This window comes from Mobula hypostoma, chromosome 2 (genome assembly GCF_963921235.1).
Source record: "Mobula hypostoma chromosome 2, sMobHyp1.1, whole genome shotgun sequence".
NCBI classification, from domain to species: Eukaryota; Metazoa; Chordata; class Chondrichthyes; order Myliobatiformes; family Myliobatidae; genus Mobula; species Mobula hypostoma.
The window spans coordinates 245,748,822-245,775,499 of record NC_086098.1 but is presented as its reverse complement, the minus strand read 5'-3'; the positions used below and the strand labels follow the sequence as shown (position 1 = coordinate 245,775,499).

Sequence of the window (26,678 nt, the reverse complement as noted above, 5' to 3'; positions counted from 1 at the left end):
CAAAGACATACTGTATGGTTAGGGTTAGCGAGTTGCTGTGTTGGTGTCAGAAACAATGTCAACACTTGTAAACCGGCCCAGAATATCACAAACAATGACGCAAATGGTACACTGGATGTTTTGATGTACTCCTGACAAATAAGGATAATCTTTAAAATTTTCTTTTTTGTTTCACTCTTCATAGACGCTACCAGATATTCTGCATGTTTCCAGCAGTTGGTTCCATACCAATTCTGATTTATTCCTCTTGTGCAATCATAGTATTTTTATGTCTTGTACTGCAACGAAGCAAAGTTCATGACATAAGTCATAGAAAAGTACAGCACAGAAACAGGCTATTCAGCCCATCTAGTCCATGCAGAAATAATTTAAATTGCCTACTTACATTGACCTGCACAGGACCATATCCCTCCAGGAACCTATCCAAACTTCACAAACATTGAAATCAAGTTTGCATGCACCACTTGTGCTGGCAGCTCTCTCCACACTCTCATGACCCTCCTGATCCCCTTAAACTTTTCACCTTTCACCTTAACCAATGACTTCTGGTTGTTGTCCTAACCAACCTCAGTGGAAAAAGCATTTAACCTATCTATTGCCTTCATAATTTTGTACGCCTCCATCAAATCTCAATCTTCTCAATTAGCACATATGATTCTAATGCTTATAGTTCATACCTTCTAATCCAGGCAGCATCCCGGTGAACCTCTTTTGTACCCTCTCTAAAGCCTCCACATCCTTCCTGCAGTGGGACAACCAAAAATGCATGCAATTCACCAAGCGATGCCTAACAAGTTTTATACATAACACAGAAATATTAGTCTGACTTGAACTGTCACATTTAACCTATTTGGTTTCAAGCCATCAGAGATGGTCCCCTGTATTTATTCAAGTGATGAGGGTTTCACAGGCTGAGCCAGAGTTTATTTCCCCAAGTCTAGTTATCCCTGAAAAGGTGGTGGTGGCCTTCTTGAACTGCCACAGTCCTTGAGGTGTGGGTGTGCCCGCAGTGCTGTTGGTGAAGGAGCTCCATGGTTTTGACCCAGTAACTATGAAAGAATGACAACTTTCGTTCCTTTGCCATGGGCAGCATTTGAGTAAAGCTTCTCTACACTTTTTCCACTTTAATGGCACCTTTCCTAAAATAAGGCAAACAAAACAGTATGCAGTGCTCCAAGTGCAGCCCAATGACCTATTGTGTTCCTTGTGTTCCGAATACCCTCATGCACAAATTAGCAATGGGAAAATAATAGCAAAAGCCCACAAATAAAATTCAGCAGGAGTGGTTGAGGCAGGTTCGATGTTGTCGTTTAAAGTTAAACTGGGCAGCTATATGGACAGGAAAGGAATGGAGGGTTATGGGCTGAGTGCAGGTCGGTGGGACTAGGTGAGAGTAAGAGTTCGGCACGGACTAGAAGGGCCGAGATGGCCTGTTTCCGGCTGTAATTGTTATATGGTTATATGGTCAAATTCAAGATTCAAAGTTCAAGATGAATTTATTATCAAAGTCCATATATGTCACCATATGCTACTGAGGTTCATTTTCTTGCAGGCATTCACAGTAGAAACACAAAACAATCAATGAAAAACTGCACATGACAAAGACAACCAACCAGTGCACAAAAGACTACAAATTATTAATAATAATAAATAATAAATATCAAGAACTCGAGTTGTAGAGTCCTTGAAAGTGAGTTCATAGATCGTGGTATCAGTTCAGTGTTCAGGTGAGTGAAGTTATCTCCTCTGATTCAAGAGCCTCATGGTTGAGGGGCAAGACCTGTTCCTGAACGTGCTGGTGAAAGACTTGAGGCTCCTGTTAATGATGGTGACGGCTGGTTCTTCAGGAGGGAATATTTCCATCGCCCTAGGACATTTCTTCCCGCCTGCACGGCATAGTGAGGATTGGTGCACGAGGACCAGTTCCACTCCTCGAGCTGGGAGACATTCCACAATGGCACAGCTAGCAGCGACGACCTCAAGGCTGTGGGTTCAGTATCGGAGTTTTCCCTCTCCTAGACAAACTGCCTGGCAAGGCTAACGAGTCCATTTGGAATTGGAGTTGTCTTTCTCCTAAGCTAGCTGCCAGCCAAGGCTGGTGAGCCCAACTTGCCTGCCCAGTTATACCGCTGGACACTCTGTCACACACTGAGATAGCAAATTCAGTAAGAACAGGGACGCCACGTGAAGGCATTGCTTTGGGCACAGTCGTGTAGGGGAGGCCAATATCCTGCGGTGATCACTACACCTGGAAAGGAGGGGTTATGGAAAATACTTCACTTCCCTAAGTGAGTCCAGCCCAGGACTCACCCATCCACTGAGGCTCCTTCTTAATGGCAGCAGTGACAAGAGAGAAAGGTCTGGGTGATGGATGCTGCTTTGCTGAGATAATGCTCCTTGTAGATTTGCTCAGTGGTGGAGAGGGCCTTACCCATGATGGACTGGGCTTGGAGATGAGACTACAGATGATGGAAATATAGAAATGACGTTCCAGCTTTTTGGGCGCGGCTCTATAGTTACACCACCCGGAGGCTTCACAGGATGAGCCAGCAAGTTGCGTGTTGCTGCAAAGGAAATTTAGAACTTCTCAGAACCCCTGTTGTCATGCCAACCAGAAACTTTTGGGTGATAACACTACCAGCCAATCACAATAGATAATTGACCAAGAGGTTATCAGTTAATAACTTTACACACTGGAATTCTGTAACAGCTCTATCAGTTCTGGAACACCGACTGGCTTCAAACACAATAGAACAACAGAGCAGCACACAAACAGCCACTGCTATTCGAAATATAACAGAGGCAAACATTCAAAACAAAGGTAGGAAAAACCTTTCATTTTCCAACACAGCAGGAGAGAGAGTTCAGTAAAACCAGACATTCTCCAAAGATCAAAGTTCAAATCCAACTTGACAGCTGTGGTAATGAGTGTAAAACTAGACAGCTGTATGAACATCTGGAAGGAACAGCATTTTAGTCAGCTCCAGGCCAATCTACAAGTCTGGATGCAAAGTACAAACTGCTGGAGGACCTCAGTGAGTCGAGCAGCATCTGGGGAGATAGTTGGGGGGGTGCTCAACGTTTTGGGCCGTTAGGACAAACCCTCAACCATCCACCTGCTCCAAAGATGCTGCCTGACCCAGCAGTGGTTTGCGTTTTGTTCCGTGTGTTACTCATTAGGTTGCTCTGGGGCACCTTCACCACACAGACTGCAGAGGTCCAAGGCAGTTCACACTGACCTGCTCAAGGGCGGGTGGTTTTGTTAGCAACAACCAAAATTATTTAATGTGATTTTGTTCAAAAGCCTTGAATTGCCATTTTATTCATTTAATTTTGAGCTAATCAGATCTTGAGAAGATGGACAACTGCCATCTTGAACTCCTGCAGTCCATGTTGGGGAAGGTAGTTGCATTCACAGTGCTATTGGGGAGAGATCTCTGGGATTCAGACCCAGCAAAGGTGCAGCAACGCTGATGTATTTCCCAGTCGGGATGGTAGACAGTAATGCTCCCCTTGGCGGGAGAGGAGAGGAGCCCGGGTGAGTAACCATGGTGTGTTTTGTACACTGTGCCTCTGTGGTGGAGGGAGGGAATGTTTGGGGATAGGGGTGGGGGTGGATGGGAGGATGCTGATTGAGCTGGTTGCTAGTGGTGTTGAGACTCCTGAGAGTTTGGAGCCACTCTCACCCAGGAAACTGGGGAGTGTCCCCTTACACTTCTAACCTGTGACCTGAGATGGAGGGATGGGGGAAGAGGTAATGTGGCGGATGTTGATTACGTGGACTAACTCCACCCAGAGTGTTGCAGAGTGTGCCATCACACTCCTGACCTGTGACTTGTAGGCAGGGTGGGGGGGGGGTTTAATGTCCCATCACACTCCCGACCTGTGCCGAGTAGGCGGGGGGAGAAGTAATGTGGAGGATGTTGAGTACATGGGTGGAGGAGAGGCCTTGGGGTGTCAGAAGGCAAGTCACTCAGCACAGGATCCACAACCTCTGACCTACTATTGTAGTCCCGGGGTTTGGGGTCAGTGATGATCCCCAGGATGTTGACACGGGTGGGGAGATTGGGCAATGGGGATGTGTTTTCCCCTTCCCAGGGATATGGGCCGGGAACTGAGCCCTGGCTCTGAGGACACGATGGGGGAAACATTGGAGTGGCCATCCTGAGAGGTAGGATTTATGAGCATTCAGAGAGACATAATCTGATTAGGAATAGTCAGCATGGCTTTGTCAAGGGCAGGTCATGCCTTCGGAGCCTGATTGAATTTTTTGAGGATGTGACTAAACACATTGATGAGGGTAGAGCAGTAGATGTACTGTATATGGATTTCAGCAAGCATTTGATAAGGTACCCCACACAAGGCTTATTCAGAAAGTAAGGAGGCATGGGATCCAAGGGGACATTGCTTTGTGGATCCAGAACTGGCTTGCTCACAAAAAGCAAAGAGTGGTTGTAGACGGGTCATATTCTGCATGGAAGCCGGTGACCAGTGATGTGCCTCAGGGATCTGTTCTGGGACCCTTACTCTTTGTGATTTGTATAATTGACCTGGATGAGGAAGTGGAGAGATGGGTTAGTAAATTTGCTGATGACACAAAAGGTTGGGGGTGTTGTGGATAGTGTGGAGGGCTGTCAGAGGTTACAGCGGGACATTGATAGGATGCAAAACTGGGCTGAGAAGTGGTAGGCGTTCAACCCAGATAAGTGTGAAGTGGTTCATTTTGGAAGGTCAAATATGATGGCAGAATATAGTATTAATGGTAAGACTTTTAGCAGTGTGGAGGATCAGGGGGACCTTAGGGTCCGAGTCCATAGGACACTCAAAGCTGCTGCGCAGGTTGATTCTGTGGTTAAGTTAGCCTTTATCAATTGTGGGATTGAGTTCAAGAACCATGAGGTAATGTTACAGCTATATAAGACCCCACTTGGAGTACTGTGCTCAGTTCTGGTCACCTCACTACAGAAAGGATGTGGAAACCATAGAAAGGGTGCAGAGGAGATTTACGAGGATGTTGCCTGGATTGGGGAGCATGATTTATGAGAACAGGTTGAGTGAACTCGACCTTTTTTCCTTGAAGTGACAGAGGATGGGAGGTGACCTGATAGAGGTGTATAAGATGAGAGGCATTGATCGTGTGGATAGTCAGAGGCTTTTCCCCAGGGCTGAAATGGCTAGCACGGGAGGGCATTAGGGTGCTTGGAGGTAGGTACAGAGATGTCAGGGGTAAGTTTTCCGCACACAGTGGAATGCACTGCCATCGAGACTCTTGGATAGGTGAATGGGCTACACGGCAGGGAAATTCTGGGCAGCTTTGAGGAGGTTACATGGTCAGCAGTACATTGTGGGCCGAAGGGCCTGTAACGAGCTGTGGATTTCTATCTTCCATGTCCTCTGAGTGGGGGGAGCGCCTCGGGCCGGAGAGGACGCGCTAACTCCGGGTTACTCCTTCCTCTCTATCCTCACAGACCGGGGCAGCGAATGGACTGAACCGAACAGCGATGCCGCCGACGCCGGGCCGCAGCCTGTGGCGGAGGCTGAAGCAGGCGCAGGTGGCGGCCGGCTGGAGAGCGCTGCGCACCTGGCTCCGGGACTGGATGTCCAGGGCCAAGCAACGGCGAGGCCCAGCGGCCAGCAAACGGCGTCGGCAGCGCCTCCGGGACTGTGTGGAAGCGGCCTGCCCCTGCTGCTTCCGGCGGCTCCCCCCTGACCTCTCGGCCCCGGAAGTGGAGAAACGGCGGCCGCAGGAGGCCCGTATACAGGAAGATGACATCACTCGGGAGTGCCTCCGCAGCCTGGGGGGGTTCTTCTTCGGCCTTTTCTTCACCAGCATCTACGGTTTCTTTGTCCTCTTCGTCCAGGAGTACAACCTGTGGTACTGCCTTCTCTCTACCATCACCACTGGCATTTTGTTAGGGCTTGGCATGGGGCTGTCGGCTAAAATCCGGATCAACGTCTTCCTCATGGTACCCCACCTCTTCTCCAGTAAGTGGTTGCGTCCGTCCGTCCTCCCGCTCTTGCGTCATGCGTCATCATGGCGGGGGGGAACACGCGCCGCACGTCTCCAAGGTGGATACCGTACGTCATGCCGTTGTTACGACCGTTCGGCCCACAGGATCTGTACTACCTCGCCGGCCAATCCCACTGGTTTTTCCACCCCCTTACTTTAACCCATTTTTAAAATTCTCCCCCACACATCCCCCATCAACTTCCACCAGACTCTACCTCTGATTCACACATAAAAGGCAGAATCTTAACTATATCAAGTTCAAGTTTTTTAAAAGCGCAGACACGAGGAAATCTGCAGATGCTGGAATTTCCAGCAACGCACGTAAAAGTTGCTGGTGAACGCAGCAGGCCAGGCAGCATCTCTAGGATGCTAACCCTAACCCTAATGCGAAGAGGTACAGTCGACGTTTCGGTCCGAGACCCTTCGTCAAGACTAACTGGAAGAAGAGTTACTAAGAGATTTGAAAGTGGGAGGGGGAGGGGGAGATCCAAAATGATAGCAGGGCGAGGGATGGAGCCAAGAGCTGGAGAAGGGAGAGGATCTTGAGACGGGAAGCCTGGGGACAGAGAAAGGGGGGGCGGGGAAGAGGTGCTTGGTGGTGGGATCCCGTTGGAGGTGGCGGAAGTTACAGAGAATTATATATCTCTCCCATTTCACGCACGTCTGCTCTCACCCCATCCTCCCGCCACCCCACTAGGAATAGGGTTCCCCTGGTCCTCACCTACAACCCCACCAGCCTCCGGGTCCAACATATAATTCTCTGTAACTTCCGCCACCTCCAACAGGATCCCACCACTAAGCACATCTTTCCCTCCCCCACCTCTCTGCTTTCTGCAGGAATCGCTCCCTACGCGACTCCATTGTCCATTCGTCCCCCCCATCCCTCCCCACTGATCTCCCTCCTGGCACTTATCCTTGTAAGCGGAACAAGTGCTACACATGCCCTTACACTTCCTCCCTTACCACCATTCAGGGCCCCAGACAATCCTTCCAGGTGAGGCAACACTTCACCTGTGAGTCGACTGGAGTGATATACTGCGTCCGGTGCTCCCGATGTGGCCTTCTATATATTGGCGAGACCTGACGCAGACTGGGAGACCGCTTTGCTGAATACCTACGCACTGTCCGCCAGAGAAAGCAGGATCTCCCAGTGGCCACACATTTTAATTCCACATCCCATTCCCATTCTGACATGTCTATCCATGGCCTCCTCTACTGTAAAGATGAAGCCACACTCAGGTTGGAGGAACAACACCTTATATTCCGTCTGGGTAGCCTCCAACCTGATGGCATGAACATTGACTTCTCTAACTTCCGCTAATGCCCCACCTCCCCCTCATACCCCATCCGTTATTTATTTATATACACACATTCTTTCTCTCTCTCTCTCTTTTTTCTCCCTCTGTCCCTCTCACTATAACTCCTTGCCCATCCTTTGGGTTTCCCCCCCTCCCCCTTTTCCTTCTCCCTGAGCCTCCTGTCCCATGATCCTCTCATATCCCTTTTGCCAATCACCTGTCCAGCTCTTGGCTCCATCCCTCCCCCTCCTGTCTTCTCCTACCATTTTGCATCGCCCCCTCCCCCTCCCCCTCCCACTTTCAAATCTCTTACTAGCTCTTCCTTCAGTTAGTCCTGACGAAGGGTCTCGGCCCGAAACGTCAACTTATAGATGCTGCCTGGCCTGCTGCGTTCACCAGAATTTTTTATGTGTGTTGCAAGCTCAAGTTTTATTGTCATTCAAGCATACATGAATACAGCCAAGAGAAACAGTGTTCCTCTGGGTCCAAGATGCAAGACACACCCAGCACAAAGCACGTATAACACGTATAAGACAGCAGTTAAAAAAAAGTCACAAAAAATATCTAAATCCCTGGTGCATGAATGTTGTAGCAATCTGCAGTCAATAGTTCCATTAAAAATTTTTAAAAATCTATACAACACCCTATCTGAAATTCTTACTCTCCACAGGCATCCACAAAACAGAAAAAAAAAATAATGACAGAGAAGTTCATGAGAACCCCAAAGCTGCCTACCCCCTGCCACACACAAACTGCAGCATCAAACCTCTTCCCTCATTTATTCCAGTATTAGTGGCATCCGTTAGTCTCGCAAGACCATGGATCTGCGCCTTAATTCTCCAGGGCGCAGGCCTGGGCAAGGTTGTATGGAAGACCGGCAGTTGTCCATGCTGCAAGTCTCCCCTCTCCACGCCACCGATGTTGTCCAAGGGAAGGGCAAGGGCCGATACAGCTTGGCACCAGTGTCATCGCAGGAGTTGCCAGAACGAGGTTGAAGGCAACGTCCGACTGCCTTAGGGACTCCAGCTCCGGATTTGTCCTCAGGGTTTACTCCCGAAGCCTTTCCCATGAGTGGGTATGGCCACAAGGCAGTGGAGGTTTGAAATCAGAGTTTTCCCTCCCTTAGATGGACTGCCTTCCCAGGCTGACGAGCTCCATCTACCCGAAGCGCTGGTTTTAAGGTGCCAGGACCCGCCTTCGCCCCTTCTCCCGTCAGTAGAAACAGTTCCGCTGGGCTTAGAGGCTAAGCCACACGAGAAGGCCTGGAGTTGGACTTGGTTGTCAGAGGCTATTTGAGGCGCATGCCGTGAGGAGCACTTTTAGGTAGTGGGAGCTTGTCCCCACAGACACCCCTCGGCTTGACAACCTTTATTCCAGCCTAAGGCACCGGCATTCCCACCACCCGCCACGTAAACAACAGCAAAGCCCCCAGAGAAAGGCCCTGGTCTACAGTCCATCAAAAACTAACTGTACACTCCAACATCTCCAACCGATGGGCTCTCTCTCTCACTAACGAGAGAGACCGGTACCCCTCCACAGTGACCAGTGACAGGCCTATTTCAATGTTACACTCAGACTGAAGTGTTGCTTCTTATTTTGAGTTCCCCAGCTCGGGAGTCGGCAAGCCGATCACAAGATGGCTTGTCTCCTGCCAAGCTAACACCAGAGGGGAGCGTTGGATTGCGTGCCACCCCGCTGCTGGCACTCCGGCCCCGACGCCTCTCCCTTGGCCTGGTCCTCGGTACGGCCGAGGGCACGCACCTCCCCGGCCCTTCGCCAACAAACCAGTGAGCTGGACTTGCAGAATTCCACACCCAAGGATCCTGCGATCACAAGAAAAGGGACTGCGATGGTCTCTCGCTGTTGGGCTGCGCACTGAGGCCCTTCTGTTGCAGGCAGCTTCGCAGCTCATGTGTGTGCTGCCTTTTGCACCCTGCTCCCAGAGGAACACGTTACATCTCCCATCTCCTGCCGGCGCACCGGCCCCGTGACTACCCTTCTCTGGCCTCTTCCTGCTCCCTGCCCCACCCCAGGCCACGAGAGGGTCACCTCCTACCCCTGCTCCTCCATCTCACTCCCTGGGGAGTTGCCCCAGCTTTCCCAATGGGAAATCCGAGTGACGGTCAAGGTTGAATTTGCTATCAGGCGTGGGTGGGGACATCTCCCACATCTCGCCTGCTCTTGTGTTTTTAAAGGTTCCTTCTCCCAAAACGGGTGCTGATTAACCTGTTGAGTTCCTCCAGCAGGCAGACCGTAAGGCTAGAAGGCGTAGAAGCAGAATTAGGCCATTTAGCCCATCGAGTCTGCTCCACCATTGCATCATGGCTGATTTATTACCCCTTGTATCCCCATTCTCCTGCCTTCTCCCCGTAACCTTTGACACGGTGACCAACCAAGAACCTATCGACCTCTGCTTTAAATACACCCATGACTTGGCCTGTACAGCATCCATGACAATGAATTCCACAGTTCACCATGCTCTTACCAAAGGAATTCCTCCTCACCTCTGTTCTATAGGGACGTCCTACAACTCAGAGGCTGTACCCCCCGCCCCCAGTCCAAGACTGTCCCACTACAGGGACCAGCCTCTCCACATCCGCATTTCTCGGCCTATCAATATTGAATGAGATCCCCACTCATTCTTTTCAGCTCCGGAGAGGACAGGCACAGAGCCATGCATTCCAACCCCTTTCCTGTCTCCAGCTAGCTGTGCTCATGTTTTTCTCCATAAATGTGAGGTTATCCACTTTGGTGGTAAGAACGGGAAGGCAGATTATTATCTAAATAGAGTCAAGTTAGGAAAAGGGGAAGCACAACGAGATCTAGGTGTTCTTGTACATCAGTCACTGAAAGCAAGCATGCAGGTACAGCAGGCAGTGAAGAAAGCTAATGGCATGTTGGCCTTCATAACAAGGGGAATTGAGTATAAGAGCAAAGAGGTCTTTCTGCAGCTGTACAGGGCCCTGGTGAGACCACACCTGGAGTACTGTGTGCAGTTTTGGTCTCCAAATTTGAGGAAGGACATTCTTGCTATTGAGGGAGTGCAGCGTAGGTTCACAAGGTTAATTCCCAGGATGGCGGGACTGTCATATGTCGAAAGATTGGAGCGACTGGGCTTGTATACTCTGGAATTTAGAAGGTCAAGAGGGGATCTTATTGAAACATAAAAGATTATTAAGGTATTGGACACGCTGCAGGCAGGAAGCATGTTCCCGCTGATGGGTGAGTCCAGAACCAGGGGCCACAGTTTAAGAATAAGGGGTAGGCCATTTAGAACGGAGTTGAGGAAAAACTTTTTCACCCAGAGAGTGGTGGATATATGGAATGCTCTGCCCCAGAAGGCTGTGGAGGTCAAGTCTCTGGATGGTTTCAAAAAAGAGATGGATAGAGCTCTTAAAGATAGTGGAATCAAAGATTACGGGGATAAGGCAGGAACTGGATACTGATAGTGGATGATCAGCCATGATCACAGTGAATGGCGGTGCTGGCTCGAAGGGCTGAATGGCCTACTCCTGCACCTATTGTCTATTGTCTAAACCGCCCACCAACCCGCCTTACTCCCAGAACAGGGGCGTGTGTTCCTGCTTGCCGTGGCATTTGGTCTGGTGTTGGAAGGGCCCCTGATGAACATCATCATCAACTTCACTCGGGGATCGGACACCATCGCCTGCGGGGCGGAGCTGGCCATGAACCAGACCCGGGAGCTCATGCAGAAGGTGAAGGAACCATTGGTCGGTGAGTGGGTGGCTTCCATGTACCCCAGCAATGGAGGTCCAAAACCTGTCACGATGAACCCTCCCTCCTCTACAGCCCTCCCTGTCTCTGTAACCCCTCCAGCCCCTACACCCCTCCCTGTCTCTGTAACCCCCTCCAGCCCCTACACCCCTCCCTGTCTCTGTAACCCCCTCCAGACCCTACACCCCTCCCTGTCTCTGTAACCCCCTCCAGCCCCTACACCCCTCCCTGTCTCTGTAACCCCCTCCAGACCCTACACCCCTCCCTGTCTCTGTAACCCCCTCCAGCCCCTACACCCCTCCCTGTCTCTGTAACACCCTCCAGCCTCTACACCCCTCCCTCTGTGACCCCCTCCAGCCCCTACACCCCTCCCTGTCTCTGTAACCCCCTCCAGCCCCTACACCCCTCCCTGTCTCTGTAACCCCCTCCAGCCTCTACACCCCTCCCTGTCTCTGTAACCCCCTCCAGCCCCTACACCCCTCCCAGTCTCTGTAACCCCCTCCAGACCCTACACCCCTCCCTGTCTCTGTAACCCCCTCCAGCCCCTACACCCCTCCCTGTCTCTGTAACCCCCTCCAGCCCCTACACCCCTCCCTGTCTCTGTAACCCCCTCCAGCCTCTACACCCCTCCCTGTCTCTGTAACACCCTCCAGCCCCTACACCCTTCCCCGTCTCTGTAACCCCCTCCAGCCTCTACACCCCTCCCTGTCTCTGTAACACCCTCCAGCCCCTACACCCTTCCCCGTCTCTGTAACCCCCTCCAGCCCCTACACCCCTCCCTGTCTCTGTAACCTCCTCTGGCACCTACACCCCTCCCTGTCTCTGTAACCCCCTCCAGCCCCTACACCCCTCCCCGTGTCTGTGACTGTTGACCTTCCTGTGACACTGTCTTTTGCAGACGTATATCGATGGTGGGGGCAGTGGGGAGGGAGTCTGTACCCAGAGGCAGCTGGCCGAGTCCCACCACTGTCTCTCACATCCGCTCCCACCGGAGCAGTGGGAATAGCGGGTTGGTCTTGGGCACCTGAAATCCTCACGTTCTGAGCCTCGGTTTGCCAGAGCTTGCGTCTCATTGAGGCACTGAGTACAAGAGGTGGGTGGTGTTATAGTTGTCCAAGTCTCTGATTTGGCCCCACGTCCACCACTTGTGGCCTCGTTGTAGGCAGGAGAGTAAGAATTTCAGGTTGTGTACTTTCCACACTCTCTGATATTAAATGGAACGGTTGGCGCACTGAAGCTGGCGAGGGTGGAGGAAAGAGGTTGGCGGGACTGAAAGGCGTAATTCTGGGGAGGGACTGGACAATCTGATGGGTGGGTGTGGGGGTCTGCTGTGGTCCGGCGGGTGGACCGACCTCTACCTTTGCTGAGGCCAGGCAGCAACTCTCAGACGTTCCCTGTTTTGTACGCCCTTGGCAACAGCTAGATAACCGGGGAGTGCGGGAGACGAGGGGCGACCCATAAAATCAGTCCAGGTGAGTAGCCACAGCCTTTACCCAGGGTAGGGTGAGTCTAAAACAAGAGGGCACAGTATAACGGTGAGGGGGAAAGAGGTAAAGGAGGCCTGAGTGGCAATGTTTTCACTCAGAAGGTGGTGGGTGTATAGAACGAGCTGTCAAAGCAATTGGGGCAGTTACAAGGTGAAATTTGAACTTTTTTTAAAGAGACTTGGACAGGTTTGTGGATTGGGAAGCTTTGGAGGAATATGGGCCAAGCGCGGGCAAATTGGACTAGCTTAGATGGTCATGGTGGTCAGCATGGACCAGTCAGGCCGAAGGGCCTGTTTCAGTGATGGATAACTCAGTGAAACTCTTCAGACAATTGCAAGATACGGTGCTGTTCTCCCTTGGAAATGTTCACATTTTGTTATTTTGCCATATTGAATCACAGCAGATTTAATCTGGCTTTTTTGACACTGATCTTCAGTGTCAAAGTGAAAACAGATCCCTACAAAACGATCTAAATTAATTACAAATATAAAACACAAAATAATTGATTACACAAATACTCACCCCACCCACCCACCTTTTAATCTGACACCAAATCGTCACTGGTGCAGCCAAACAGTCCAGAAGTCACATCATCAGGTAAATGGAGATCACCTGTGTGCAGTCAGGGTGTTTGAATTGACTGTAGTAAAAATACACCTGTATCTGGAAGGTGCAACTGCTGGTGAGTCAATATCCCGGCAAAAACTACACCATGAAGACAAAACAATACTACAAGCAAGTCTGCACAAAGGTTATTGAAAAGCACAAGTCAGGAGATGGATACAAGAAAATTTCAAAGTCACTGAATATCCCTTGGAGTACAGTTAAGTCAATCATCAAGAAATGGAAAGAATATGTACAGCTGTAAATCTGCCTAGAGCAGGATGTCCTCAAAGACTGAGTGACCATGCAAGAAGGGGACTAGTGAGAGAGGCCACCAAGAGACCTGCGACAATTCTGGAGGAGTTACAAGCTTCAGTGGCTGAGATGGGAGAGACTGTGCATACAACAACTGTTGCCCGGGTGCTTCACCAGTCATAGCTTTATGGGAGGGTGGCAAGGAGAAAGCCACTGTTGGAAAAAAAATTCACATGAAATCTTGGGTAGAGTTTGTCAGAAGCTATGTGTGAGACTCTGAAGTCTGACGAAACCAAAACTGAGCTTTTTGGCCATCAGACTAAATGTTGTTTGGTGTAAGCCAAACACCGCACATTATCAAAAACACATCAACCCTACCGTGAAGCATGGTGGTGGCTGCATCACGCTGTGGGGATGCTTCACTGCAGCAGGCCCTGGAAGGTTTGTGAAGGTAGAGGGTAAAATTGATGCAGCAAAATACAGGGAAATCCTGGAGGAAAACCTGATACAGTCTGCAAGAGAACTGTGACTTGGGAGAAGATTTGTTTTCCAGCAAGACAATGACTCGAAGCATAAAGCCAAAGCTACACAGGAAGGGTTTAAAAACAACAAAGTTAATGTCCTGGAGTGACCAAGTCAGAGTCCAGACCTCAATCCAATTGAGAATTTGTGGCTGGGCTTGAAAAGGGCTGATCACTCACGATCCCCATGCAATCTGAAAGAGCTTGAGCAGTTTTGTAAAGAAGAATGCGGAAAAATTGCAGTGTCCAGATGTGCAAAGCTGATAGAGACCTATCCACACAGACTCAAGCCTGTAATTGCTGCCAAAGGTGCTTCTACTAAATACTGACTTGAAGGGGGTGAATACTTGTGCAATCGATTATTTTGTATTTAATAATTGTCATAAATTTGAAGAAATTTGCTTTCACTTTGACACTGAAGAATCTTTTTTGGTAGAACAGTGTCAAAAAAGCCAAAGTAAATCCACTGTTGTAAAACAATAAAACATCCAAGGGGAGTGAATAGATGTTATAGGCACGGTAGGTGTTGTCTGGTGTCAGACTCCAGAACTACCAAGATTCTTGAACAGAATCTCCGTAATTCAGACAGACACGTGGAAAGATAAGGAATGGAGGGATGTGGACACCGTGCAGGAAGATTGGATGATGTTGGATTGGCTAAGGGCCTATTCTACCTTCCACTTCACTCAGAGCATGGGCTGTGTAGAGAAGCAACTCTGGACTGATGACCGGCCAGTTAGCAGGCAGCTGTGGTCCATCCGGGCTGTCACCGCCTGGTCAGTGTGTGTTTGACTCCACCTTCCATTACAGCTGCTCTGGAGAAGATCAAGGCCATTGCCACTGCTGCCAAGGGCGTTGGAGACCGAGTGCGAAAGCTCTTCAAGACAATGAAGAACGCAATCAGGCACATAGGTAAGGTAGAAGAACGATCGAACCCATGCCTTGTGTCATACTGTCCCATCACACACTCCCGGGGTCAGACACAGAGTGAAGCTCCCTCTACACTGTCCCATCACACACTCCCGGGGTCAGACACAGAGTGATGCTCCCTCTACACTGTCCCATCACACACTCCCGGGGTCAGACACAGAGTGAAACTCCCTCCACACCGTCCCATCACACACTCCCGGGGTCAGACACAGAGTGAAACTCCCTCCACACTGTCCTATCACACACTCCCGGGGTCAGACAGAGTGAAACTCCCTCTACACCGTCCTATCACACACTCCCGGGGTCAGACACAGAGTGAAACTCCCTCTACACCGTCCCATCACACACTCCCGGGGTCAGACACAGAGTGATGCTCCCTGTACAACTGTCCCATCACACACTCCCGGGGTCAGACACAGAGTGAAACTCCCTCCACACTGTCCTATCACACACTCCCGGGGTCAGACACAGAGTGAAACTCCCTCCACACTGTCCCATCACACACTCCCGGGGTTAGACACAGAGTGAAACTTCCTCTACACTGTCCCATCACACACTCCCGGGGTCAGACATAGAGTGAAGCTCCCTCTACACTGTCCTATCACACACGCCCAGGGTCAGACACAGAGTGAAGCTCCCTCTGTGTTGTCTGACTGTGACAGAGTAGAGTTGGAGGGGAGGGGTGGGGGGAGAGGGTGGAACGGGTGGGGTATTTGGGGCACAGAGGATGGAGTGATGTTGCTGATGAAGCTGTGGGGAGGAGGGAGTTGGGGCGTAGTGGAGGTGAGGGTGTGCAATTTGGGAATTGTTTGAAGTGGAATATAAGTGAAAGGGAGAGGGGGTTGATTTGTTGGTGTACCGGTGAGTGCGTGGCCAGCGATGGGTGGTATGGAACTCGAGCGGACTGTCTAACCTCCCCCTCTCCCTCTCTCCATGGACCCGTTGATGGAGTTGGGGTGGAGGGAGGTGGGGTTAGACAACGGTATGTGGGTGACCAGTGACGGGGATGGTGGAACTCCAGCGGACCCTCTCCCCCTCTCCGTGGACCTGTTGGTGGGTTGCGATGGGGCGAGATGGTGGGGAGTTAGGTGGAGGTGAGGTGAGGCTTTAGTGGATGGGTGACCAGTGACGGGGTTATGGAACTCCAACGGACTACCTGACAAGACCCTCTTCCTCTCTCTGCTGGACCAGTTGGTGCTGTGATGAGGTGAGATGGTGGGGAGTTGCGGGGAGGCAGCAGTAGGTGGGTGCCCAGTAGTGGTGTGATAGATCTCCAGCGGACTACCTGGTCGACCGCCCTCTCTCTCTCTCCGCTGGAGCAGTGGGGGGAGGTGAGGCAGCAGTGGGTGGAGACGAGGGGGGAGGTGAGGCAGTGGTGGGTGGAGACGAGGGGGGAGGTGAGGCAGTGGTGGGTGGAGATGAGGGGTGGGACGAGGCAGCGGTGGGTGGAGACGAGGGGTGGGGTGAGGCAGCGGTGGGTGGAGACGAGGGGTGGGGTGAGGCAGCGGTGGGTGGAGACGAGGGGTGGGGTGAGGCAGCGGTGGGTGGGTGTTCCGGTGACGGGGTACGGAAACCAGGCAGTTCCCTGATGGACCCTCTCCCTCTCTCCGCTGGAGCAGTGCGGATCCTGCGGAACGTCACCCGCTGGCTGGCCCAGATGGGGCAGACCTGTAACAAGGAGCTGGGCGAGCCCTACCAGAAGTGCATCAAGGTCTACGACGACGCCATCGTCCACTGCCTCTCCCTGCTCGGAATAGTTGGCTTCCTGTGCCACATTGTCACTATTCTGAAGCCCCTGTGCGGAGCGTTCACAGGTAGGTATCCGTCTATTAGTGTGCAAACTTAAAGTACACGGTATTGGGGGTAAGGTATTGGTGTGGGTGGAGAATTGGTTAGCAGACAGGAAGCAAAGAGTGGGAATAAACGGGATCTTTTCAGAATGGCAGGCGGTGACTAGTGGGGTACCGCAAGGCTCAGTGCTGGGACCCCAGTTGTTTACAATATATATTAATGACTTGGATGAGGGAATTAAATGCAGCATCTCCAAGTTTGCGGATGACACGAAGCTGGGCGGCAGTGTTAGCAGTGAGGAGGATGCTAAGAGGATGCAGGGTGACTTGGATAGGTTGGGTGAGAGGGAAAATTCAATTTAATGTGGATAAATCTGAGGTTATCCACTTTGGTGGCAAGAACAGGAAAACGGATTATTATCTGAATGGTGGCCGATTAGGAAAAGGGGAGGTGCAACGAGACCTGGGTGTCATTATACACCAGTCATTGAAAGTGGGCATGCAGGTACAGCAGGCGGTGAAAAAGGCGAATGGTATGCTGGCATTTATAGCGAGAGGATTCGAGTACAGGAGCAGGGAGGTACTACTGCAGTTGTACAAGGCCTTGGTGAGACCACACCTGGAGTATTGTGTGCAGTTTTGGTCCCCTAATCTGAGGAAAGACACCCTTGCCATAGAGGGAGTACAAAGAAAGTTCACCAGATTGATTCCTGGGATGGCAGGACTTTCATATGATGAAAGACTGGATCGACTAGGCTTATACTCACTGGAATTTAGAAGATTGAGGGGGTATCTTATTGAAACGTATAAAATCCTAAAGGGATTGGATAGTCTAGATGCAGGAAGATTGTTCCCGATGTTGGGGAAGTCCAGAACGAGGGGTCACAGTTTGAGGATAAAGGGGAAGCCTTTTAGGACCGAGATGAGGAAAAACTTCTTCACACAGAGAGTGGTGAATCTGTGGAATTCTCTGCCACAGGAAACAGTTGAGGCCAGTTCATTGGCTATGTTTAAGAGGGAGTTAGATATGGCCCTTGTGGCTAAAGGGATCGGGGAGTATGGGGGGAAGGCAGGTAGAGGGTTCTGAGTTGGATGATCAGCTATGACCGTAATGAATGGCGGTGCAGGCTCGAAGGGCTGAATGGCCTACTCCTTCACCTATTTTCTATGTTTCTGTGTCTCCTGCACACTCAAACACACAGTGAAATGCATCTTTTTGTGTCAACAGCCAAGCCCGTCCGAGGATGTGTTTGGTGGGTGGGGGGGCGGGGGGCAGGTGTCACTACACATTCTGGCATGAACGTAGCAGGCCCACAACTTCCTAACCTCTTTGGAACGTGGGAGGAAACGGGGAAACCCGGGCGGTCATGGGGAGAACGTGCAAAATCGTGACAGGCAGTGGCAGGAATTGAACTCCAATGTCACACCTGGTGCTGTAAGGCGATGCAGTAACCGTTCTGCCCAAGTAGGCAGTGAGGGAACACAGCACGGGGTGGGGGGCCTCAACGAAACCAGCACTTGACCTCTGACATCTCTCTCTCTCTCTCTCTTCACAGTTATCCAGGTCTTCTGTGTAATCCCACAAAATATCCAGATGCTGCTGAAACAGTGGATTGCAGAACGTAAGTGGTGATTAATTTTTACCCCCACCCTGAGCCACACCAAAATAGAAGTTGGTGGTGGGGTCAGTCAGTCAACCACACATACACCAATCCCTCGATGGGCAGCGAAGCCCCTGAGAGAAGTGTTACAGGTGGAGAAGGACGTGTTTGTCACTCAGGGCACTGATTCTCGGAGTTGGGGTTGTGTAAGGAGTTTACGGGCCTCACGTGGAGCCTGGTGTGCAGTTTTGGCCGTCCTGTTACAGGAAAGAGTGGGAATAGTGCAAAGATGATTCACCAGGAAGTTACTGGGGCTCAAAGGGACTGAGACCCAGGTACGATCCTGACCTCCGGTGCTGGGTGAGTGTTCATCTCTCTCAGAGACGCAAGAGGCACTGCAGGTGCAGGAAATCGAGATCGATGCACACAACGTGCTTAGAGGAGAAACATGGACTGTTAATTCCCACCCACAGATGCTGCCTGACCTGCTGAGCTCCTCCAGCTCGATCTCGTTCTCCCCTTTCCTCTCCCCCTCCTCTCTGCCCCCTTCTCTCTCTCCCTCTTCCCTCTGCTCTCCCTCCCCGCCCCCCCCCCCACTGCCTCACTCCCCCCCGCTGCCTGTTATGCCACTGTTTATGGCCGCAATAAAGGTCTTTCATCTCTGGCAGTATTCAATGGTTTCATTAATATCAGAAATTTATACAGTACACCATCTGAAATCTTCACAGACATCCACGAACAGAAGAAAAACATCAAAGAACAAATTACAGGAAATCATTAGAACCTCAGAAACCCCTATCCCTCTCCGACGCACAATCAGTAGCAAACCATCAACTCTCCCCCACCTTTAGACCTGAGGAGAGCTAAGGTACCGGTGACCCCTGTTTCCATCCAGGGGGTCAGTGTGGACATGGTGGAGGATTACAAATACCTGGGGATACGAATTGACAATGAACTGGACTGGTCAAAGAACACTGAGGCTGTCTACAAGAAGGGTCAGAGCCGTCTCTATTTCCTGAGGAGACTGAGGTCCTTTAACATCTGCCGGACGATGCTGACGATGTTCTACGAGTCTGTGGTGGCCAGTGCGATCATGTTTGCTGTTGTGTGCTGGGGCAGCAGGCTGAGGGTGGCAGACACCAACAGAATCAACAAACTCATTCGTAAGGCCAGTGATGTTGTGGGGATGGAACTGGACTCTCTGACGGTGGTGTCTGAAAAGAGGATGCTGTCTAAGTTGCATGCCATCTTGGACAATGTCTCCCATCCACTACATAATGTACTGGGTGGGCACAGGAGTACATTCAGCCAGAGACTCATTCCACCGAGATGCAGCACAGAGCGTCATAGGAAGTCATTCCTGCCTGTGGCCATCAAACTTTACAACTCCTCCCTTGGAGGGTCAGACACCCTGAGCCGATAGGCTGGTCCTGGACTTATTTCATAATTTACTGGTGTAATTTACATATTACTATTTAACTATTTATGGTTTTATTACTATTTATTATTTATGGTGCAACTGTAACAAAAACCAATTTCCCCCGGGATCAATAAAGTACAACAATGACTATGTACAGGAACAGAAGAGGCCCCCACCTTCCCCTTCTCCAACCTGCCTCAGCAAAAGCATCAGCTTCCCCCCTCCCACCACCTGCGATAGCAAAGAGACCATGATCTGGGGTCCATCACAAAAAGTACTCCTCATCCCGACACTTTGGCATGCCACAGGCTCTCTCTCATTAACAAGGGAGAGAGACGTATCACACCTGTTGTAAGGGGCTTCTTCTTTTATGTTACTGCTAAGGCTATTGAAAATGGCTTCTTTGTTATGTTAACTGCTGAGAAAGTGCTTCTCTCTCTCTCGCTTTCTCTGCTTGTTTGGGTTATATTATTGATAAGAGAAGGAATGAACCAATTGGGATAGAAGGAACACACATAAAAGATGCTGGTGAACGCAGCAGGCCAGGCAGCATCTCTAGGGAGAAGTACAGTCGACGTTTCGGGCCGAGCCCCTTCGTCAGGACTAACTGAAGGAAGAGTTAGTAAGAGATTTGAAAGTGGGAGGGGGAGGGGGAGATCCAAAATGATAGGAGAAGACAGGAGGGGGAGGGATGGAGCCGAGAGCTGGACAGGTGATTGGCAAAAGGGATATGAGAGGATCATGGGACAGGAGGCCCAGGGAGAAGGAAAAGGGGGAGGGGGGAAAACCCAGAGGATGGGCAAGGGGTATAGTGAGAGGGACAGAGGGAGAAAAAGGAGAGAGAGAGAAAGAATGTGTGTATATAAATAAATAACGGATGGGGTACGAGAGGGAGGAAGGGCATTAGCGGAAGTTAGAGAAGTCAGTGTTCATGCCATCAGGTTGGAGGCTACCCAGAGGGAATATAAGGTGTTGTTTCTCCAACCTGAGTGTGGCTTCATCTTTACAGCAGAGGAGGCCGTGGATAGACATATCAGAATGGGAATGGGATGTGGAATTAAAATGTGTGGCCACTGGGAGATCCTGCTTTGATTACAATTGGGATAGATGTTATTCTTTCTTGTGTGTCTGTAAGCTATTGTTTTTCGCGGGCTTTGGGGCAGAAGGCGGATGGGGACAGAGAGAGGAGACGCGATGCTGTAAGTTGGGCGGTTGGACAGCCCCCGAGTGGGAGCCCGAGGCCCAGGGTTTTGGGGAGAAGAACCGAAGAGGAAGAACGTGCTCTGGTCAACCACCGTGATTGGTCCCAGGCGGCAGGTCGAGGAGGTCAGAGGGGATCGAATGGTGGAAAGGAGACTCCGCTAATTGAGCTCTAACTGTGGGCACGAAGTGGTTGAACTTTCATAAGTTTGGCGCCTTTTACTTTTATATTTTAACTCTATTAATTACATAGTTCCAGTAAGATCAGGGGGGAGAGAGAGAGAGAGAGAGAGAGACATATCGCTCCTGTTACAGGGGGGGAGAGAGAGAGAGAGAGACGTATCGCTCCTGTTACAGGGGGGGAGAGAGACGTATCGCTCCTGTCACGGGGGGGGGGGGAGAGAGAGAGAGAGAGAGACGTATCGCTCCTGTCACAGGGGGAGAGAGAGGGAGGTATCGCTTCTGTCATGGGGAGAGAGGCAGAGCAACAACTCGCTGTTTCGATGTTACAATCTGCAGCGTTGCTTATTTCGACAGCAGAGTACATTTCCCATCTCCTGCAATGCTTCAATCAGGAATTGGGCCATCCCCAGGGCCACATCCTGAAATCACTCTCCCAAGCTGCTCCTGGAGATATTGAAAACACCAGGCCACTTTGAGAGCGGGAAGCCACCGCCGTAAAGGGCCACACTTTGAGTGGAGCTGTAGGTCACAGACTCTGACAGGACCCCGGCCATCTTGAAAAGGAAGAAGAGCGAGTAAAGAGAAGAGATTAAACTGTTTCGCAAATGAACTGCAAGAAGACACCCTCTGGCATCATCTTTATCTCCTCCTTCCTTCACCATGTAGCTTTCTCTTGGTTTTCACTACCATCAGATCAGCAAGTCCCAAGACTCAAGAATAACATCACACTCAGATGAAGAAGGATTCTTCATTGCTGTTTCCGTAACAATTTTGCTTCACCACTCAGAATTTTTAGCCCTGAGCTGAACGCCTGAACCTGGAGGACCGGTGAACCATTCTTAGTCTGTCCTATACCCTTTGACCTGTTTGTCATGGGAGACCCTGCCAAGAGCTGATGCATAAAGCCCTGACTCCGGTCAACACAGCGCTCTGGGTCATCGAGGAATGCAAGCCTCCAAACCCAAGGTCAAGGTTGTTGTCCTCTTGGATTGTGTGTGTGTGTGTGTGTGTGTGTACGTACACATTCCCCCGGTGAGCACGTGGGTCCCACCCTGCTGCAGGGTGCTCCCACATCCTAATGACATGTAGGGTCAAATTACCCTCGCCTGTGTGTGGGCGAGGGGCAAAACCTGGAGGGAGATGTTGCCAGGACTTGAGGGACTGGGTTAAACAGAGAGGTTGGGTGGTTGAAGCTTTTCCTGATCCTGCGCAGCGCCCCTCCGTACCCGACGGTGAGGTAGCTAGGCAGAATACTCTGTGGTACATCTACAGAAATTTGCTAGAGCCTTTAGTGGCAGATCAAACCTCCTCAAAACCCTTCCTCGTGATGGCGTCAATATGTTGTGCCCAGGTGATCTGTGATACAGATCGGATCGTGACAACAGCGTGTTAGGGTTGTACAAGGGCATCGCAATAACAGAATGCAGAATGAAGTGTCACAGTTACAGAGAAAGAGCAGTAAGGTGCAAGGTCAGATTGAGGTCAAAGGTCCATCTTATTGTACTAGGATTCGAGAGCGCAGATCATTTCATCACGTCAGGTACAGTGCTGAGCTGTGCCCAGGACTGTGAAACATGGCTTTCTCCTACACACTGGTAACCCATACCTCTCCCCTCTCCACCGCAACTGTGACCTTGCCTGAACTTTCTCTCTGCCTTCCTCAGCCATCGCAGACGCCCTGGATAGACTAGCCCAAGAGTTTGAGTTCACCATCTCAATAGACCACCACTTCCACATCCACGGCAACCAGTCACGAACCCTGTCACACTTGGCGATGGACATCATGGAGGAGATCTGGCAGCGTGTCGGAGTGGTCTACGAGTCCCTTGGCCTTCTCGGCTACATCTCCACCGTGATGATGCTCTTCCTCTATATCCAGTAAGTGGCCATGTCGATGCCAACGGTTAGAAGTCCAGTAATGTGCTCTCACTTCTCTTCGTGTACTAGGGAAGCAGTTCACCGCTTGTCACCAAAATGTTAACGTCAAACACAGAATAGTGCGTGATGGGACGGTGTAGAGGGAGTCTCACTCTGTGTCTGACCCCCGGAGAGTGTGATGGGACAGTGTGGAGGGAGTTTCACTCTGTGTCTGGTCCTGGGAGTGTGTGATGGGATGGTGTGGAGGGAATTTCACTCTGTGTCTGACCCTGGGAGTGTGTGATGGGACAGTGTGGAGGGAGCTTTGTGTGATGGGATGGTGTAGAGATCTTCGCTCTGTGTCTAAGCTGTGCCATGGGATTGTCTTGGGCAGGTGTGGTGAACCTATGGCACGTGTGCAAAAATTTTCATTGCTACACAAACCCCAGCCATAATAAAAAGATGCAGTGATTATCTTTAATCCCTAATGAAGCTGCAAATTATTTCTTCAGAACCCAGCAGTGAGATCTTTTCATAAGAAATCTCTGACACTGGCTTAGCGCCAGCTAGACAATTGTGAGAGCATGTGACGTTGGATGACATGTTTTGAAACCCTTGCAGATCTAGTGTACCCATCAGTATTTGGATGGTAAATGGTTACGATAACAATACTATTTTGAAATGATGTTGTTTTTACATTGAGTCATTTATTTTAGGGTCACTGTTTTATTAACAGTTAAACAATAAATTCAGGAAAAGAAGCAACAGGATTCATCCTTTTTCCTTAAAAAAAGACTCCATAATTATTGTTACTAATTCATTCATCAATAACAATTTCTGCTCAAGATTTTTTTTCAGAGGTTGTCACCAGCTAAAGCACACACTTTCGAAAACCACACATTGCCCCGGAAGTGCTCAATCTAACCCTTCCCTCCTACACAACCTATGTTCTGCTTTCCTTGCATCTATCTACAAGTCTGTTAGATGTCCCTGATAGATCTGCCTTTATCGCCATTCCAGGCACCCACCACTCTCTGTGTGGAAAAAAAACAAACAAATAAACTTCTCTGACACCTCCCTTGAACTTTCCTCTGCTAAGGAGCTGGTGGTAGACCTGAGGAGAGCTAAGGTACCGGTGACCCCTGTTTCCATCCAGGGGGTCAGTGTGGACATGGTGGAGGATTACAAATACCTGGGGATACGAATTGTCAATAAACTGGACTGGCCAAAGAACACTGAGGCTGTCTACAAGAAGGGTCAGAGCCGTCTCTATTTCCTGAGGAGACTGAGGTCCTTTAACATCTGTCGGACGATGCTGAGGATGTTCTACGAGTCTGTGGTGGCCAGTGCGATCATGTTTGCTGTTGTGTGCTGGGGCAGCAGGCTGAGGGTAGCAGACACCAACAGAATCAACAAACTCATTCGTAAGGCCAGTGATGTTGTGGGGATGGAACTGGACTCTCTGACGGTGGTACCTGAAAAGAGGATGCTGTCCAAGTTGTATGCCATCTTGGACAATGTCTCCCATCCGCTATACAATGTACTGGGTGGGCACAGGAGTACATTCAGCCAGAGACGCATTCCACCGAGATGCAACACAGAGTGTCATAGGAAGTCATTCCTGCCTGTGGCCATCAAACTTTACAACTCCTCCCTTGGAGGGTCAGACACCCTGAGCCGATAGGCTGGTCCTGGACTTATTTCCTGGCATAATTTACATATTACTATTTAACTATTTATGGTTTTATTACTATTTATTATTTATGGTGCAACTGTAATGAAAACCAATTTCCCCCAGGATCAATAAAGTATGACTATGACTATGACTTTAAACAGATGTCCTTTCTGCCCTGGGAGAAAGGCGCTGGCTGTCCACTCTGTTTCTGACTCCTATAATCTGAAGCACTTCAATCAAGTTGCCTCTCACCCTCTGTCGCTCCAAAGAGAAATGGTCCAGCTTGCTCAGCTTATCCTCACCATTACCAGAGGGGAGGCAGGTTTTCATGAGGCGCTGAGCTCTGTTCTCTATGGTCTCGGGCAGAGCCGTTGCCGTACAAGTCATGGTGCATCTGGATAGGGTGCCTTCTGTGGTGCATATGTAAAAGTTAGTGAGGGTCATTGGGGTCCTGCTGAAATTCCTGAGCCTCCAGAGGAGGAGGAGGTGTTGGTGAGCTTCCTTGGCGTAGCGTCTATGCAGTTAGACCAATTCAGGTTGTTGATGATACTAACACCCAGCAACTCGAGGCTCTCAACAAAGTCCACCTCGGCACTCAGTGGAGAAGGGAGAGATCCCACCAATTCTCTTGGCTGAAAACCAGGAATTGTGGAGAACGTTGGGGTGTTGGATAGGTTTAGACCAAATCCCGTGTGCAGGAGTGTTGCAGGATTGGTTGTATGGAATGATCATTTATGGTGCACCGATTCCACCATTTCATCTGCTCCCACCCAGGGCTCTGCTGTATCGGAAGAATTACCTGTTCAGGGACGACTATGACAACTGTTACATCACCAACCAGTTCCTGGAGATCGATGTCATGCGCGCCAAGACTGGGAAGAACACTCTCCTACCCCTCAGTTACCAGGAAGCCTGCAGATACGTTTGGCCCTGTGAGTAGTCCCAAGCCAGGTACAAGGTCACTAGGCAGATTATGTGCAAATTACATCAGGCAAGCTAGCAATTCAGCCCTGACAGTGTAGAGGGAGCTTCATTCTGTGTCTGACCCCGGGAGTGTGTGATGGGATGGTGTAGAGGGAGCTTCACTCTGTGTCTGACCCCAGGAGTGTGTCTGACCCCGGGAGTGTGTGATGGGACAACGTAGAGGGAGCTTCACTCTGTGTCTGACCCCGGGAGTGTGTGATGGAACGGTGTAGAGGGAGTTTCACTCTGTGTCTGACCCTGGGAGTGTGTGATGGGACAGTGTAGAGGGAGCTTCACTCTGTGTCTGACCCCGGGAGTGTGCGATGGGACGGTGTAGAGGGAGCTTCACTCTGTGTCTGACCCCGAGAGTGTGTGATGGGACTGTGTGGAGGGAGTTTCACTCTGTGTCTGACCCTGGGAGTGTGTGATGGGACGGTGTGGGAAGATGGGAGGATGTGAACCAGGAGGACCAGGCTGACTCTTCCTCCATCTACATTAGGTTCTCTCTACTTGACTGTGGCCGAGAGAAAGCAATACATCCTTGGCCTAGCCAGACTCCTGCGTCATTTTATAACCGTCCTCTTCATCATCCTCCTGGATTACAGCGTCTACTGGGTGCTGGACATGGTCAGTTACCACCTACGGGCGGAGATCACCGCACGATGTGAGTCCATTGTTGCCGACTGTGTTGGACACCCGAGTGAACCATCACCGGGCAAGTGGGCTGGAGTGCGGAGGAGGGATTCTGGGCGGGGAGCTCGATGGGCTGCCAAGTAGAGAGGAGCCACTACCTCATGCCTCCAGAGGTGCAAGTTGGACCCAGCCTTTGGCACTCTGTGTGTGGATTTTGTACGACATTCCTGTGACCACGTGATCCACTAGGGTGGTCCTGTCCCGTCCCACATCCCAATGACGTGCGGAGTCAGCGGATTAATTGCCTCTCGGGGAGGGGGGTGGTGTGTGTGTGTGTGAGATAGAATCTGGGAGGTGTCAAGTCGAATGTGGGGAGAATGAAAGAGGGACAGATGTCAGTGGGCGGTTAATACGCAGCACATGGTTGATGGGCTGAAGGACTTATTTCTCTGCTGTGTGTTTCTACTACACGCATTCCCTCCCCTCTCCTTCTCACCCCGACCAACTGTTTATTCAG

The 26,678-nt window shown here is 50.6% G+C and overlaps 2 protein-coding genes across 3 annotated transcripts in view; one reads left to right on the top strand and one right to left on the bottom strand.

Moving 5' to 3' along the window:
- dcst1 (DC-STAMP domain containing 1) overlaps nucleotides 1-5,711 on the bottom strand; it is a 75,352-nt gene extending 69,641 nt beyond the window's left edge. Inside the window, exons 1-2 of one of the 2 annotated variants that reach the window (XM_063041910.1) lie at nucleotides 5,582-5,703; nucleotides 678-742 (exon numbers count right to left, since the gene is read on the bottom strand). In XM_063041910.1, the coding sequence (XP_062897980.1) occupies nucleotides 678-696 (19 nt within the window). In that variant the 5' untranslated portion in view covers nucleotides 697-742; nucleotides 5,582-5,703. Of the gene's footprint in view, nucleotides 1-677; nucleotides 743-5,581 lie in introns of both variants that reach the window. The other variant, XM_063041911.1, reaches the window with a different exon arrangement.
- Nucleotides 2,580-26,678, top strand: part of dcst2 (DC-STAMP domain containing 2) — a 48,908-nt gene continuing 24,809 nt past the window's right edge. The window contains exons 1-9 of the mRNA XM_063041909.1: nucleotides 2,580-2,821; nucleotides 5,469-5,985; nucleotides 10,873-11,043; nucleotides 14,720-14,821; nucleotides 16,459-16,653; nucleotides 18,186-18,251; nucleotides 22,698-22,911; nucleotides 25,340-25,497; nucleotides 26,028-26,192. Of these exons, the coding sequence (XP_062897979.1) occupies nucleotides 5,502-5,985; nucleotides 10,873-11,043; nucleotides 14,720-14,821; nucleotides 16,459-16,653; nucleotides 18,186-18,251; nucleotides 22,698-22,911; nucleotides 25,340-25,497; nucleotides 26,028-26,192 (1,555 nt within the window). The 5' untranslated portion in view covers nucleotides 2,580-2,821; nucleotides 5,469-5,501. The remainder of the gene's footprint in view (nucleotides 2,822-5,468; nucleotides 5,986-10,872; nucleotides 11,044-14,719; nucleotides 14,822-16,458; nucleotides 16,654-18,185; nucleotides 18,252-22,697; nucleotides 22,912-25,339; nucleotides 25,498-26,027; nucleotides 26,193-26,678) is intronic.